Here is a 17,368-nt window from a genome sequence, read left to right as displayed (position 1 = left end):
CAGTTGTGTGTGTTTGCGGCTGTAGCTGGGGTATGGCATGTGGCAACATAGGAGGTGTGTGTGTAAGGGCAGGCATAATGTCTGGTTCAGCTCTGAGCCTGCCCTGACCCCCAGCTGGCTTGTGTCACACACTGTCTTTGCCCCACCCTGTGTAAATGCTCTGGCTTTGTCAGGAGCAGTCAGGGCTAAAGAGCTCTGGATAGAGCTGTCTGCACATGTGAGTTGAATACCTGATGCTCCCTAGATTCCAAAGACAGCAGCTGCCAAGTCTTGTTATTTTTTTACGAGCTGATAAACCATCCTAATGACGACCCTTATTTCCAGTCTCTGATCAGGGTCTTGTTTTTGGATTACGTCTTGTTCTGTCCCTGGTGACTGGTTGTGTTGCTTGGAAATGTTGCCTATTTTAGATGTTTAAGATGAATTCTTAACCTGAATACTTGTGGGAGCAAGGCCTCCCGTGTTCAGCTGTAAGTTGGACCCTGATTCTGCAGCGCTGTGGTGCCATACACTGGTAGTTAAGTTAAAATAATATAGGCTTTTAATGTAATAAATGACAATGATTAATCTGATCGGTCAGATACACAAAGCCTTCTGTATTATTTCCTTTGATAATAAATTCCGTTTGGTCAACCCAGTCCCCATGGTATCATTGAGTTTTGTACTGACAATGCGGAACTGGGTAATAGAGATTGACAGATGAGTTAGTGGATAGAGGGGACAGTTGTGGCTGTTAGCATCTGAGGCAAGTGTTTGGAGGTAGTTTTTAGCTGGATGTCTCTGCTAATGTTATCAGCAGTGAAAAAATTAACTGTTGCCATGTAAACTGTAATCTAGGTTTGAGAGTTAACCCATTGAGATGAATGGGGCTAATCCCACATCTCTGAGCTATTGTTTCACACTTCCAGGAGATTCCAGAAGACACCCTGAATTGATTGCATTTGATGCATGTTTTTCTGAGTTTTCTCCCTGACCAGGAGGGACTGAAACAATTCTTGCTTCTAATGAAAGCTCAGATCCTGAAGTGGCAAATTCCCATGCTGTGGAAAAATGGGGGATCTAGCAATCTACAAATGCTATGTTAGAAATATATAGATAAAGGGATGCATTACAGTGCAGCATTGTGATTCCCCGTGGGACTGTTAAGAGTCCTTGAAAGCAGGTGCATGTGACTGGGAATGAACTACAAATAATGCCATGGTGGACACCCCAGAATTCACATCAGTCCCCATTGAAAGAAGAGGGCATTGTCTTTTCTGGAGCTAGCACTGTGGTGGCTCGCTCCATTGTTTGCTTAACTGTGAATGTACATGCAATGGTACGTGCATGGAAGGATTCTGGCATGTGCTTTGTGCAGCATTATCCCACTCTTTGCCAATGATTCTAAATACCTGTCATTGCATTTGATGTAGTTGTTGAATATGGTACGTGATTGATATTGCAGGCAGAGGGAGAAGGTTTTGCCAGGTTCAGCGTCCTGTCCTTGGGTCATAGACCTATTAGGTTGAGGCCAGCAGATGAGGGTGATCTTGTGCCTGCTTTTTTCTCCGTTCGTCCCTGAGGAGACTTCAGTGGCGATGTCAGATCAAAGAGCAGGATGAAGGATGATACTCTCCTTTAGCCAACCAGTGAAATGGTACTCACAGTGCCTTGGGGCGTGTAGCTGATGTTCTAAATGATCCAGCCATGTCACTGGAAACCCTGGAGAGACCATTGATAAATGGTGTAGTGTTGAGAGTTAAATGTGCAGATATTCCGTTAAACTTCTGTGTCACAAAGAAGGGACAGGAGGAGTAATATGGCCCAGAGAAAGAATCATAAAGGGAAAGCCGTCGGGGGGCAAGGAGACAGCTAATATTGCGAGAATAACATGGAAAGACAGTCTCTCTGCCTTTGGCTGACTGCTTACTTCCAGAAATTTCATGCCAGGGAGAAGGTTACTTGAACCACTTGACAGCCACTTCCAGCAAGAATTGTCCTTCTGGGTTTTATTTGTAAACAAAGAGGCTAAGAACATGTGCTCTGTACACTCCCTCTTCACTCCCTCACTGTCATGTTGATGATTTCAAAAGGAAACAGCCAAAGGGCTTCCTGTATTTTTTCCCCTCTCATGTTCCTAAGATCCTGTTGGAGGCTTGAAACTGCATTCGCGTTCCTTGCTACTTTGTTCTTCTCATTCCTGTTTGTTGTTGTGTATGGTTGCAGATCATGATTGTGGTGGCCCCTGAAAGGCCCATTGTGCTAGGCGCTGTACAAAATATAACAGAGATGGTCCCTGCCCTAAAGAGTTTATAATCTAACTAGGTTAATGCTGTGCTGGTCTGTTGATGGGATTGTTTGGTTGCATGGGATTATTGAAATATTTGTTCTAACAAACAATACGTTCCAGAAACTCCTGTGAGGCAACATCTCAGTTCGGGGATCCTGGTGCGAGTTGAGGTCTGCTACACAGTTGTTCATGTAATCAAAACCACAGCTTGCACCAGTTGTATTATCCCCTTGTGGGGTGCCTCAAGGAAAAATCAAGGACTGAACTGGCCGTGGAGACAGGATTCCCCTCTTTTTCCTAGGTGATTCTTGCAACTCGTGGTTAAGGCTTATGGGGGTGGTGCAGAAGGTTTGTCCTATGATGGTGTCTCTTCCGAGGTACGGGAGAATGTCAGGCCACAGAGCTGTCAGACTGGCATCATGTACCAGCCCCAAAGTCACCCTGAAACAATTGAACTACTTGCAGAGGAAAAACAAAGCATTTGGTCTATATTTTCTGGAGACACCAACTGTGCTGCTGCCCTCCTTAATATGGGAAAAGGGCTTTTGGAAATGAAGCGTTGAGCAGGAGGTGTGTGTGCTGTGTTTGCAGATAAAGTCCAGAGCACATGTTGCTTCCAGCGTCACTACCAATTTGAGTATCAGAGGTACAGTGCCAGCAGCTGTGTGGCATAATTTCCTAGCGGGCCTCCTCTGCCCTCTGTGACAGGTCCTGCACGAGCCTGTTTCCCGAGCTGAGGAGAATAGGCTTTCTTTGACTTTTTGCTGCTCTCTGTTGCTATAGATAACATGACAGAAGTCTGGTTTTCCACGCCCCTTTCAGGGAAGTGCCATGCCTGTGTGAGGAGCAGGCAGCATGACTCACAAAAACTTCCTGTGTTTGCAGTTTGGTTTCCTAGGCGACAGAGTTCAAAACATACCGTTAAGTAATTGATTTGCAGGTCACCTTTAAAGTTGAGACAAAGTGACAGAGAACATGGTGTTGTCTGGCAACAGTGCCCACAAATGATCCCAGTGCCCACAAACAGATCTTTGAAATGTGTCAAGACAGATCAATTGACTTCCCCAGGCAGAGAACAGTGTTCGGGCAGCTATGTACTTGCGAGATTCACCTTATTGAGTATGATGGCACCTGCAGCACATTTGCTGTTTAAAGGAAATGTATGCCTCTGATTTAACCTAGTTTAAAATTTCTACTTTGAAACTTTAACTGTTTTAAAAAACTCCTTCTTTACTCAGCAGCACAGCTCCATGAATGTGTTCTGAGTCACTATGCTGACTTCATTGACAAAAATAAGTTTTTGCTTCTTCTAGCTCTGTTATCATCCAGCTTAGCCCTGGGTCAGCGAGTCAGATTCTGTACTGACTCCTGCATCATCAACAGCCTTGTTGACTAAGTTCCGGCAGCAGGACTGGATTCTGGCCTCAGTTACCCCTGTGAAACCCTACCGGTTCGCAACGGGAGGGCACAGATGTGACTCAGTGTGGCCTCTCGCTGTCAAAATCTTTATTACTGATGATAATGCACCAGCTAGGAACCCAGGTGTCCAGGTTCAGTCTGCAGGGCTGAACCAGCCTCATGGCACCCTTTTATAAATTACATACTTCAAGTAACTCATTGAAATGTCCAGTGAAACTCTGGAGACACTCTGGTTTCTTTTCAGCCTGTATTAGAGATGTACTAAACACGGTCTTCCTGACCCCATCTGTCAGAAGCCCTTTTTCAAGTCTCTTCTTGAAATTCAATTCAAGGTTGCGTATGTAAGCTGTAGCTGTTCTAGTCACTGAGAGTCTGTGCGTGACAGGCTGTATAAGTGTTGCCAATGCTTGCATTTGTTTTTTTTAAAGGAGACTTTTGAGTGTTTGTCTAAGTTAGTATGATCCACGCAGAAGAGGGCTACATGCTGTTTGGGGTTTGATCCTCTGGGTCCGTTTGTCAGCCAGAGGCAGGTCATGATGTAGTGTGAAGCCATTTCTGCCAGAGTCAGGGAGAGACTCTGATTTGTTACAAATCCTTCCTCATATTTGTAATTAACCGCTCGTTGGGGGGTGGACATATTACGTTGGCAAAAGTGCGGACAAACAGTGGCTATGTTGCCCGACTTTTAGCGAAACAGCTGTAAACAAAGCCTTAGAGACAGCATCTTGGTGCTGCTCAGACCAGTTGGGCCTGGAAGTACACAGGATCCAAAAATTGGCTCCAGTACAGCAGCCTGGCATGTGTCCCCAAGGGGGAATTCAGCCAGGTCTGTAACAATGAGCTGTTAGAAAAATACCCATTCTAATTAGCTGATCGTCTTGTGATGTTGGACTACATATGTTTGTGAAAATATGATTGAGTATGAATATAATGTAACTGGAATATGCTTTATACAAAAGGTCTCTTGTAAGGTGTCATTACAAAGCTTATAAGCTACTGAGTGTGTTCATCCTATTTGTATGTATGTATCATTCTTGTATCTAAAACTAGAAATATGAAGTATAACTCTGAAGTCCTATTGTAATTATACAAAGCGTGGGCCATTAATGGTGGCTTGGAATCTTGATGGCTCCCACTGACTAGGACAATTGGTTGTGAATGGTTCTGTTTACTTGCAAACCTTCCTGGAGCGCTGCAAGTCAGCCCATGAAGAATGAAGGCTTGGGGTCTCGCAGGACATGTGAACGTGTCCCATGATACTGGAATCCATCTTAAACATGGTGCTTTTCCATTTAGAAGGAGGGGTGAGGATCCAGAGAGGCAAAAGATTCCCATCTTGTGGCAAAGATATAAAAGGGGGTGGAACAGAACAAAGGGGGCGCCAGTCATGACAAATCTCCTAGTTACCACTTAAGCTGGAACTAACAAGGACTGTACCAGGGGAAAGGATTGGGCTCAGACTAGGACGGAGTCTAGTCTGTGAAAGAAGCTTATTGGAACATCTCTAAGGGTGAGATTTACCTGTATCCAGTTTCTTAATGTTATTAGGCTTAGACTTGCGTGTTTTGTTTTATTTTGCTTGGTAACTTACTTTGTTCTGTCTATTACTTGAAACCACTTAAATCCTACTTTTTATGCTTAAAATCACTTTTGTTTATTAATTAACCCAGAGTAAGTGATTGATACCTGTGGGAGCAAACAGCTGTGCATATCTCTCTGTGTTATAGAGGGCAGACAATTTGAGTTTACCCTATATGAGCTTTATTCAGAGTCAAACGGATTTATTTGGGGTTTGGATCCCATTAGGAGCTGGATGTCTGGGTGCCGGAGATAGGAGTACTCACTGAGCTGTTTTCAGTTAAGTCTGCAGCTTTCGGGGCATGGTTCAGACCCCAGGGTCTGTATTGCTGCAGGTTAGCGTGTCTGGCTCAACAAGGCAGGGTTCTGAAGTCCCAAGCTGGCAAAGAAAACAGACCCAGAGGTAGCTTCAGCACATCAGATGACAGTCGCAAGCGGGTCTCTGTGACCGAACCCATCAGACATCTCTTGCATAGTGCTGTGTACACCTCAGGTGCTCTGGAAATAAGAATCTAGCCTTTCCTTAAACATCTTGACCTATATCATCAGGTGCTGTAAATCAGCATAGCTCTTACTTGAGTGAAGCTTCACCAGTTTACACAGGCTAAGAATTTGGCCCCGAATTGTTTACTCTGTTTGTGTATATCCCACTGTGTGCCCATGTCTTGTGACTGGTGTAGGTAGGAAGCTCTTCAGGGTAGGAATATGTCTTTAGTCACTGTGGCAATGCCATAGTACTGTATACAAATGCTAAACGCTGCTGGCTGCAGACAGACCAGAGTCCACTGACCTGCTTCCTGGTATCAAACCTATATCATTGCCTCCCTTTCTGGAATGAGATCATGCACACCAGGAGTCTTGCCTAGATGACACATAAGAAAGTAATGTCAGGTTGTTTCCCAGATTTGGTTGGAATGCTTTTGCAGCTCTGAGAAATCGGTTTGCTTTTCTGGTATTGAGTGAATGAGCCATTCTTCCAGCTTAGTCTCCTTTCTCCTCTCCAGCTCACTCCAAGTCACCTTCACTATTTGTGAGAACACACCAGTTATGGTAACAGCAGGCTACAGCTGCACAAACAAATGATTTCAGGAGCAGGCTGAATGAGTCTCTGCAGAAGTGCTCAGCTGTCTGCCTGGGGAGCATGGCTAGCTGTGTTTTACTTGATCACAAAATATATTTTAAATGTGATGTGATTTCTAAAGAGGAAAGACCTCTCCTGAAATGTGACCTGGGTAAAGTTCCCCTCACTCTTTCAGTAAGTAGATGGCTTTTTTTTTTCAGAGGGTTAGGAGTCCCCTGGGAATTTTCTAGGGTTTTTTCAACTCCCCATGCCCTTGGCCCAGTAGGGGTGGGCTTAGTTTTCTCTGGCGCCTATTGGTGCTCCTCTGAGCATCTGTCAGAGGGGGATGCTGGAGAGTGGCTGAGTGGAAACCCATTCAAATGGGGAAGCGCTCAGTCAGTGCAATGCTCCCCAGGCCTTCCTGCCAGGCTCAGCAAATGAGACTCCGAAGCAAATTTCCCACACTGCAGTCTTTACAGGAGTTAGGAGTGTTATCCCATAGGTCCAGACCAAACACCAATGTTCTGCCTCTCTGAATTACCCCTGCACCTGCAGTTGGCTGTAGAATTTTTAATTTCTCATCTTAAACTGTAGTGCAGTGTTGCTGTGTGCTGTTACAGAGATGACACGTCTCACCCCAGAGGTGGCTGCATTTTCAGTGATGAGCGAAGATTCTTGCATGTCTAGCTTGTAAAGTGCTCTGGGATCCTTTGGGATGAAACGTGCTATACTGTAAAATCATTGTCACTAGATCAGAGATATTTTTAATGTCTATTTCTCTTTCATCTTTCTACCAAATAACTTCCTATCTTTCCCTTTACATCTGTTTTTGTTCAGCTGATCGTGGTTTCTTATATGTATCTTGGTTCATTGACACAGTGCTTTAAACAAAACAACTCCAAAACTCCCAAGGACTAATTCTCTTAGCAGAAACAGTGACTCCACTCTGTTGGAATGCAGTTATACCTTTGGAGTGGATGTGCCAAGGCAGGTTTGCATAACAAGAGCTTGGGGTTTACACACCTTCCCAAGGCTCTGATGTGTAGTGGAAACACCTCTGCAATATGTGTGTGTTGGATACTTTTTATAGCACGATAATAATAACTAAAAGGGAGTTTCCTGGCATCATGAACTCTAGGATCTAAATTCAGGCTCTGGCTGTGCTTTCACTCCCACTTCCCCAATCTGAGTCCTGGAAATATCCCAGAGAGGAGCTGATCAGGTGACAGAGCTTAACGGATGCAGCTGCTAGGTTAGCACAGATCTGTCCTGAGAGGGCCTCTGCTTCCTTCCCATGTCAGTATGCAAAGCAGGCTCACCGGTTTGTGTAGAGACATTTCTGTGTAAATTTAGAAGAATGAGTTGGTGGAATCAAGACTCTAGGATTTTTACGCTCTCTAAATGAGCCAGCCAGTTAGGATCCAAAGAAGGAGGCTGGCCCTGGAATCTGGTTTAGAATTCTGCTCTCTCCCCACAGTCCCAGCTGAGTTAGGCCCTGTTTTCTTTTGGAAGCTTTGGCTAAACTATCTGACAGCTAGGCTGCTCCTGAGGCAGCTAGGCTGCCAAGGAGGATCTGGTGTAAAGTCAGGGTCTGGGAGCAAATGCTATGTGCGCACTCAAGTTGCTGGGTTTCTCTGTGTGTCGTGTAATAGTTAGTAACTGTATCTTGTGCATAGGCATTCCTGTGCCAGCTCAGACTATTAGTCTGGTTAGACTAATATCTTCCTCTGCCACTGGCACAGATCTCTGAGGTATTTGGGGAGTTGTGAAGCTCTATATGCTTTAAGGTTGGGCTAGAATGCCGTCCTGCCTCCCAAACGCCATCAGCTGGCACCCTGAAACATGAAATACTGCTAGTGGGAAATCTTGAAGCTCTGAGTGCATTAACATGCACCCTACGTTTTATCCTGTTTACTGTTTCACCCTGCTAGGAACAGTCCTATAGCGTGCTTTACAAAAACTGACTAGTGACCATGCTACAGAAAAAACAAGCTTGCATTAAGCGATATTGGCGAGTTGTTCAGGTTAGCTGTTAACGTCACTTTAAGATCTGTGGGGAATTTCTGTGGCACAGTCCTCTGACAGGGGTTATGCAGACCATTGGAGCACTAGTGTTGAGTAGAGGTTTTTACTGTAAGATGAACTCCTTTCTCCTGGTTAGATCCTTGATCCTTTCAAAGGCTGTGTGAGCTTGTTATTTTGCATATCTTTGAGAAGCAACTGGTCCTGCCCTTAATTCTTGATGAATTACTGTACTGTCACTGAGTTAATGTGCTGTTTCTTTCCTTATCAAATGCCCTTGGCAAAATGAATAGGCCTTCTCAGCAATTTAAACTGGCAATAAACAACTACAAATTGTGGGGTGTCAGAAGACCTGGAAGAGAGCTGAGTGTTTCTCTCATCTGCTGATTCACTGTAAACATAACCAGTGCTTAGATAATAATGTAATAGTTCCAACAAAGACACTATTTGTGGCTCAGAAAAATTTATTTTCAAAGGTTCAAATATCAGTATTTTACATTTTAAAAACAGATGTCCATATCTATGCTGCAAATACTGTCTCACATTAAAAATTCAAGCATTTTAGAAATCTAATTTATTTTTCATTGGTTGTCCTTCTTTTTCCCTTTTTACATTTTAATCAGTGTGGGCAGTGAGAACAGATAATCACTTCATGGCTAGTTTCTGGTCAGTTTCACTTTTAGTCTCATACTATCACTGTGTTGTAATGCGTCGGTTACAAACGCTGCAGGGACATGTTTGTTGGGACTTCTAAACTGTCTGCGACAGCTTTTCTGTTGGTGTATAGTTCTCTGAAAGATTGCTTTTGAGGGCTAAATGTGAATGGATTGAGCCTTTGGGACTAGAATCTTTTTATTTCGTTTTTTATGCATTAAGCAAATATTCCTCAGTACAGTTCTCTTATTTATTTAGGGATTTATATTTCTCAGGCAGTGTAGTCTAGTGGCTAATACGGGGGATCTAGGAGTCAAGCCACCTGGGTTCCATTCCTGAAGTTACTGCTGACTTCCTGCGTGACCGTGGCCAACTTCTGTTACCTCCCCATACCCATTTACTCATCCATTAAATGGGGGTATGATTTTCCTGCCTTCTGTGGGATGACGAGGTGCTCAGTGTTTGTGAGAAGGGAAGTAGTAAGTTACCCAGAATGTGTGGCTTATATTGATCTGGACTGGAACACAATTTCTTTATTTTTTTTTTTAATCGCCGCTTGGACTCAATACAGAACTTAAGGACTATGAGAGCTGCTCTTGTCCTTATAGTAGAGCTGGACTTAGCCTGCCAGTTTTCTATTTAACTGTATAATGATGATGATTTAGTCACCTGATCCTGGAGTTGGATTAAGAAATGACCGTAACACTTGCATATCCTTTGAATGATCAGCAGATACCGTCTTGAACTCCTCTCTCATGGTGTTTCTGTGCAGAAGCGACAGTGTCTCCCCCCACAGGAAGTGCCCAAGCACTAGATTGCATTGAGGGTTTCATGCAGGGCTGAGATCTGTATATAGAATCAGTATTTGAGGGAGGGAGCATGCTGACATGACCCAGCACAGATGGAATCTGGGTCAGCTTTGGCATCCATCTTTCTTATGCAATGCTCCGTTGCATTGGTCCCCTCCATGCCTGCAACGTCTTGCACTCAGTAGCCTGTGCTGGCATATGCATGAGTGGAGTAGTCAATACACTAGCTAGAGTCTAGTGAACTTAAAACCCCCGGGCAGGTGGACTACAGTCCAGCAGTGTGAGTACAGATGCCCATTCCGTGCTGGCTTCTAGATCTCCTACCCAAAGGTTTTAACTTCACCAAGGCCCACTTAGGCAGCATTTAATTCTGTTGTCAGGTCACTAAACTTTGATCACTGTATGGCTGATGGATCTGAGGGGAACTAACTGGCACTATGTGTTCTTTTGCATGTGCAGAAAGGAGCATTGGAAACTACTGGGCAATCTGAAGACCACTGTAGAAGGATTGGTGTCCAGCAACAACCCGAACGTCTGGTCTAAATATGGCGGCTTGAAGCGGCTGTGCAGGGATATGCACAGCATCCTCTATCACGGGCTTATCCACGATAAGGTAGGGTTTGGCACGTGGGGCAATCTGGCATTTATCACCATGTTGCTGTTCTAACAGGTGGTGCTTTTGTTACCAAGAGAATCCTTTGGTCCGTGACTTCTGGAAACCATGAGTGAGATGATCTATAGTGAGCCTGATTGGTATTGAAGCAGCAGACTGATGGTTTTATTAGCATCAAGTTTGCGGGGGCTAAAGCTCTAATGGGGTTATTGTTTTAGGCAACAGAACGGGAAGTCAGGACTCCTGGGTTTTTATCCCCAGCTCTGCCACTGATTTGTTGTTTTTACCTTGGGCAAGTAATTTTCTCTCTTTGTGCCTCAGATTTCCTGTGATGATCCTGTCCTACTCAAAAGGGGATAGGGAGGGTTAATATTTGTACAATGCAGTGAAATTCTTGCATGTGGGTAAATTGTCAGTGTGAACATAGGAAGCCATCAGCCCAGGGAGTGGTCTGGCCTCAGGCTTCATCACACTAGGGAAAGCTCCTGCAGCTATTGGATTTGAGTGCCAGTCCGTTTGCCTGTCACTTCACCTCTCCTATCATTTCGTGCCACATTTTGCTAAGCATTGGTGATCTCTGCTGTAAGAAGCTGCCTGGCCTGACCCACCCATTTGTTTCTGCCTGTTGGATCCCCCAGCAATGACCATGCTGAATTTGTAATGAAGCAGTCTGCTACCATGGAGCTGAAATGTGGGGTCTTGGGCAGGGTTGCAGCTTCTTAGCCTGGTCTGGAGGAGGAGCGCTATTCCTTAACGTTCTTGATTATGAGATAATAAATCAGTCTGTCTCCTGCATCCATGCTTCACACAAACATGATCTCTCTTGTTTTGCCTTCACTGCGTCCTGGCTGCTGCTCTTTGTATTGGTGGTCCTGGGGGACGGGGAGCAGGTTTCAGGGGGTTCTCCAAGCAGGGCCAGCAGAAAGCCAAAGCCCCACTGCATGCTGCTGAAGCCTGGGGCCCTGAGCCCTGCCAGCGAGGCTGAAGCCTGAGCAACTCAGTTTCCGGGGGCGGGGGGCCTGTGGCATGGGGCCCCAAGAAGTTGCCCTGCTTGTTAGCCACTAACGCCAACCCTGGCTTTTATATGGAGAAAACCAGTAGTTTTGGTACAGGAGGGCCATGGAGTTTTTATAGGCTCTTGGAGTGGGCTTCAGAAGGAAAAAGATTGAGAACTCCCCTGGGCTTTATGGATCCATTCCCTTTGGCACTGCTGCCCTAAAGCCAGCTTCTTCTCTCTCTCTTTGCCCCTGCCCCAAAAAAGATTCTTTGCAGTCAGAGCCCTGGGACTGTCTCCCCCTCTGCTTAGCATTTCCACCCTCTGGAAGTTTCTGCTTGAAAATTTGCCCCCTATTGACACAGGTGCAAATGAACTTGGGTGGATTATCAGCAAGCCTAGAAATAACCTGCTGGCTCTTGATTTGTGCTAGATGCACAGTACTTGTTTTAAGGAAACACACTTCAGACAGACCATGTTATTCCTGGATTTCACCGTTGAAATAACCGAACACTTTCAGTGCCTAGAAGGTTGTTCATGCCCAAGGGTCTGTGAGCAGTTTAGATGTTAGATCTACTTAGCATGAGCAAGTGCCCTCCTCCCACCTTTATTTTTCTTGCTTTTATTATATACAAGGAGTGTTCTTCTCCTGTTTGTTGTTAGAAGTATCAGGTCTTGACTTTCCGGCTGGAGAGCTCCTTGGAGAGCTAGTGGGATTGTGACATTACAAGAGACTGAATGGATAGTAGCTGGGGAGGGGGTGTTGAATCTAACTCTCCAACACATTGTTTTCTGTTCACACTTGTTTCATTCAGACTCCTTACACACCAGGGGAGAAGAGCTTTCTGGGAATGATTTAACAGTGATCCCACATACTGGCTTCCAACTGAAAAGAAATTATATTTACACACATGCACAATTGAGAACTAGGGTGGGAGTTTTCTCAGCCCTGAGGGATATATATTTTTATTGTATATGAAATAAAAATTCTGTCTCCAGGGCTGAAAACTCTCATCCTAATATTCTACCCCCCCCCCCCAAAAAAAAAACCCCATGGGAAGAAAACAATTGATGTTTTTGATATTTCTAAGATAAAATAGGCACAGGGAAAATGTTATTGTTGGGGAAAAATATACTGAGGCCACTTTTATACCTTATGAAGCAGTAGCATATGACATGAACACAAAAATATTCCCTTTGTAGTTGATCTTTAACAAGAAGCGTAACTAATAAAAGGGGAGAGCCTCTCCGAAGAAAGCGGAGACAAACCGCAGCTGAGAGCAAACGGAATATGCCATCCTAGCAGCATGCTTCATTAAATTTCAGACCTGCTTCCTAGCTGCTTAGCAGTGCAGGAGAGCCCATTGGTGGCTTGCAATGTTAGAAGACACAATCTCTGCTGCTTTGTTTGCCAGGATGTTTTTGTGTTGACTTCTGTCCCTCCCTGAAGTTAGACTCCTTTTGCACTGCTGTCTGATCAGAAAGTTCTTCCCAGTTTGTGCTGCTGTTAAGAGAGAGAATATTGATAACAGTGACTTTTGCAATGTTGAACTCAGCAAAAATTTCAAGAGAACAAGTGAAGAGAGGCAAGCGTGCAACTTAGCACGACAGTCGGAATTCAGATGTCCCCGTTCCCATATCTGCTTTACCTTGAAAGCAGCTGGAATCTGGGGAACATTTCCCTCTACCTCTGAGCAACCAAGCCCCTACCTCTGCTAGGTTGGGACTTAACAAGAGAGTTAAGCCTGTGGGGAATAATTCTGATTCGGTCGCACGGTTGTGTTCCCAGGGCTGGCGTGGGGGAGGCAAGTTCCACTTTAGTCCAGAAGAGTCAGCATCCTCATTTCCCTCCTTCCTGTCACGAAAGCTCACCATTTAAATTAACCATGGCCCTGTTGCAAGGGGATGGGACGCTGTCCCTTTAAGACAGAGGTCTCAGCCTTAACGGTAGCTCTTCCCCGGGTTACTCAGTAGAGCACAGAAGCGTGAAGGTGATGGTGGTCATGAAGTAACCAGGCAGAGGTAAGGGGGAGAGAGGTCTGATTTTACGCGTGAATCTCTCTGCCTTGTGCACTCTGACACTTGGAGGTGAGAGGTATCTGGGGTTGGTGTGGAGAGGATTTATTTGGAACATTCCTCACACTGCCTCACCTTCCTCGTGCTGCACCCTCCAACCCACGCTGCTTTCCCAACGGGCAGAACGGTGATCCGCTCCCCATTGCTTTCGTGCAGTGTCACCTTGGGGCTCCATGGGGCCAACAAGGTTGTTACGGCGATGAGCCCCCTTGGCTTGCCCGGGCAGAACTTCCTGTCTCTCGCTTTGCCAGACTCTGAACGGCTCTGCCCTGCTTGGATTGCGCTTCGCTGTGCTAAGGTCAGATATGCCCAGGCTCCCAGCCGAACCTGCAAATAGGTGGACTCTGTGGAGAGTCATGCGTTAACCTCTTCACTGCCAGTCCTCTCCTCCAACTGCTCCCCTCTTGCAAGCTCCTGCCCCTTGAAAATCGGTGGACAGCTGGGCTGTTCCTTGCCTGTCGGGCAGTGCAGGAGGTGTGTGCTGCAGGAGGGTTGAGCAGCAGTGCAGGTGCTAGGTGCCAGCCTTTTCCTTTTGTTGGGCCCCATGGCAGTGGATTAATGAATAACCCTCTCCCCTTCACACCAGACCGCTTGCAATTGCTATGCTTTGGCTTTTTTCTGTCCATATTCTTCCTCTCTTTTTATGGCCTCCTGCTCTTTTGCTTTCTCTTTTCCTTTTTTTTCCTTTTCTTGTTTTGTTGCTCCCTGTGTCTGTTTGCAAAAAGGCTCCAGGCTGCTGAGTGCCTGGGGCCATCCACTGATGGTTCTTCAGGGGCCCTGGCGGGCTGTGTTGCAAGCTGAGACACAGACAGTACCAGTGTGCTGCTCCTGCAGCCCTGTGCCTGAGAATTGCTCCTATGGCCGGCTGTGTGAGGAATGGTTTGCTGCAAGAGCAGGCAGAGGAGGTATAGTTCAGTAAGCTGCTCACCACTTCCCCCTAGAGCAGCACGTTTGCAGTGGGGCCTGAGAGCTGGCTCTGGGGTCATGCAGATCCCAGGCCCCACTGCTCGTGTCTTGCCCTATGTCTCCCAGAGCAGGTTATTGCACCTCAGGGGTGGGAAACACTAAGTTACTCCGGAGTCGTTCAGTGGAATGTGCTGGCACTGAAAGCACTGGGTGTCCTACTGGCATGGCTGACTCATCCACATCCTGCATGTGTTAGGAACAGGTTAATGAGTTTATGCTCCCCACGTACCTGTGAGGCAGGGCGGTGAATTATCCCCATGTTACAGATAGAGAATGGAGGCACACGCAAGGAAGTCTGACAGAGCCAGGAATTGAATCCAGGTCTCCTAATGCCTTAACCACTGGGCCTCCCTTCTTCTCTCTCACCCGTATCAACGCCTGCAAGTGACTCATTATGCTGTCAGCTGAGCGGTGCGGTGACCTCACGAGAGGCTGCCGAAGGTCGCGTTAACTGCACGGGTCACTCAGCACCTGTCAGCATTGTGGCGGGGTTTATCAGGCGGAGTCTAACTGTGTGTTTTCCGGGCAGGTATACTGCAGGAAGAAGGATTACTGGCAGTTTGTGAAAGACATCCCCCGACTGAGCCCGCGCTCTGCTCATCACGTGGAGAAGGTGAGTTCTGGCGGGGTTGGGATTGGAGGATGGAGTTGGCTTGGAGATCTCAAGGCTGCTGCTTTCCTTGGCCAGCCAAGCGTGACTAGGGTGCACAGTTTGGTTCTCACGATTAACTGAGTGACTGAAGCGTTAGGCTGCAGCTTGCCTGCCATGGAGCAGCTGGGACACCCTGGCAGGGGAGTTCATAGAATATCGGGGTTGGAAGGGACCTCAGGAGGTCCCACCCCCTGCTCAAAGCAGGACCAATCCCCAACTAAATCATCCCAGCCAGGGCTCTGTCAAGCCTGACCTTAAAAACCTCTAAGGATGGAGATTCCACTCAGGGGCGGCTCCAGGCACCAGCATGCCAAGCGCGTGCCTGGGGCGGCAAGCCATGGGGGGCGCTCTGCCGGTCACCACAAGGGTGGCAGGCAGGTTGCCTTTGGCAGCATGCCTGCGGAGGGTCTGCTGGTCCTGCGGCTTCGGCGGATCTCCTGCAGGCACGCTGCGGAATCCGCGGACCAGGGACTTCCCGCAGGCAAGCCACCGAAGGCCACCTGCCTGCCGTGCTTGGGGCGGCAAAATACCTAGAGCCACCCTTGATTCCACCACCTCCCTGGGTAACCCATTCCACTGCTTCACCACCCTCCTATTGAAATAGTATTTTCTAATATCCAACCTAGACCTCCCCAACTGCAACTTGAGACCATTACTCCTTGTTCTGTTATCTGCTACCACTGAGAACAGTCTAAATTCATCCTCTTTGGAACCCCCCTTCAGGTAGCTGAAAGCAGCTATCATATCCCCCCTTCCCCCATTCTTCTCTGCTGCAGACTAAACAAGCCCAGTTCCCTCAACCTCTCCTCATAAGTCATGTGCTCCAGCCCCCTAATCATTTTGGTGGCCCTCTGCTGGACTCTTTCCAATTTTTCTCCATCCTTCTTGTAATGTGGGGCCCAAAACTGGACACAGTACTCCGGATGAGGCCTCACCAATGTCGAATAGAGGGGAATGATCACATCCCTCGATCTGCTGGCAGTGCCCCTACTTATACAGCCCAAAATGCCGTTCACTTCTTTGGAGTGATCCTCTTGTCTTGCTTTGACAGATTGAGAGAGGAAGCATTTTGTTATTATCCCTCTATCATGTTTAATTTGTGAGTGAATTCAGTGCCCCATAAACTAAGGGAGATGATCAGAAGTATGCAGCCTCGTATTCTGTACAAGCTGCATCCCAGAAGGCTTGGCAGAGTTCAGTCCAAGACCATGGATGACACGTGGTCTATGAGAAACAGGTTTTTGGTCTCTCATTCCTCAGGGTCATTTGCAGCTCCTTCATTAACTGCTACCACAGCTGGCACCAATTGCCCCCGCTTTGTCCTAAACTCTTCATACAAAACCTAAAACAGTGTCATGTGCTTTGAGGTCACGAAATACGGCATAGCTCTTGATAGACAAAAGACCATGTCCTTTCTCCAAAGAGCATGCAGCCTCAGCTGGGGCCAAACATGCTGAGAGATGGGGAGAGGGGCTACAGCAACTGGACTGTATCACTGTTAAGATCAGGGACGCTTTGTCATTTCTGATGATGCTGTTGCTAAGTGGCAAGACTAGGCCTCGGACCAGGTCAAGGATGGGGCATAAACTCTGGCCAGTCAAGTGTGAAAGTATAATGGGGCCAGCCAAAAAAGAATTTGAAGAGTACCAAAGACCCAAAAACTAACAGGAACATTTTGTAAGTACATCGGAAGTGGGAAGCCTGCTAAACAATCAGTGAGGCCCTGGAGAGTAGAGATGCTAATGGTGCACTCAAGGAAGACAAAACCATTGCAGAGAAACTAAGCAAATTATTTGCATCAGTCTTCACTGCAGAGGATGCGAGGGAGGTTCCCACACCCGAGCCCGTTCTATTTAGGTAACTGCTCTGAGGAACTGTCAGTAGAGGAAGTTTTGGAACAAATAGTAAGTCACCAGGACCAGATGGGATTCACCCAAGAGTTCTGAAGGAACTCAAATATGAAATTGCAGAACTACTAACTGTGGTATGTAACCCATCATTTAAATCAGCTTTTGTACCAGATGACTTGAGGATAGCTAATGTGGCACCAATTTTTAAAAAAGGCTCCAGAATTGATCCCAGCTATTACAGCCTAACTTCAGCACCAGGGAAATTGGTTGAAACTAAGAACAGAATAATCAGACATATAGATGAATGTGATTTGTTGGGGGAATTGTCAACACGGGTTTTGTAAAGTTAAATTATGTCTTACCAATCTATTAGAATTCTCTGTGGGGGTCAACAAACATATGGGCG

General features: G+C 46.4%; 1 protein-coding gene across 1 annotated transcript in view; it reads left to right on the top strand.

Moving 5' to 3' along the window:
* RUBCN (rubicon autophagy regulator) overlaps window positions 1-17,368 on the top strand; it is a 60,516-nt gene that overhangs the window by 3,877 nt on the left and 39,271 nt on the right. Inside the window, exons 2-3 of the mRNA XM_075068964.1 lie at window positions 10,271-10,424; window positions 14,990-15,073. Coding sequence (XP_074925065.1) covers window positions 10,271-10,424; window positions 14,990-15,073 — 238 coding nt within the window. The remainder of the gene's footprint in view (window positions 1-10,270; window positions 10,425-14,989; window positions 15,074-17,368) is intronic.

This window comes from Chelonoidis abingdonii, chromosome 8 (assembly GCF_003597395.2).
Source record: "Chelonoidis abingdonii isolate Lonesome George chromosome 8, CheloAbing_2.0, whole genome shotgun sequence".
NCBI classification, from domain to species: domain Eukaryota; kingdom Metazoa; phylum Chordata; order Testudines; family Testudinidae; genus Chelonoidis; species Chelonoidis abingdonii.
This window is presented reverse-complemented; position numbering and strand designations above follow the sequence as displayed.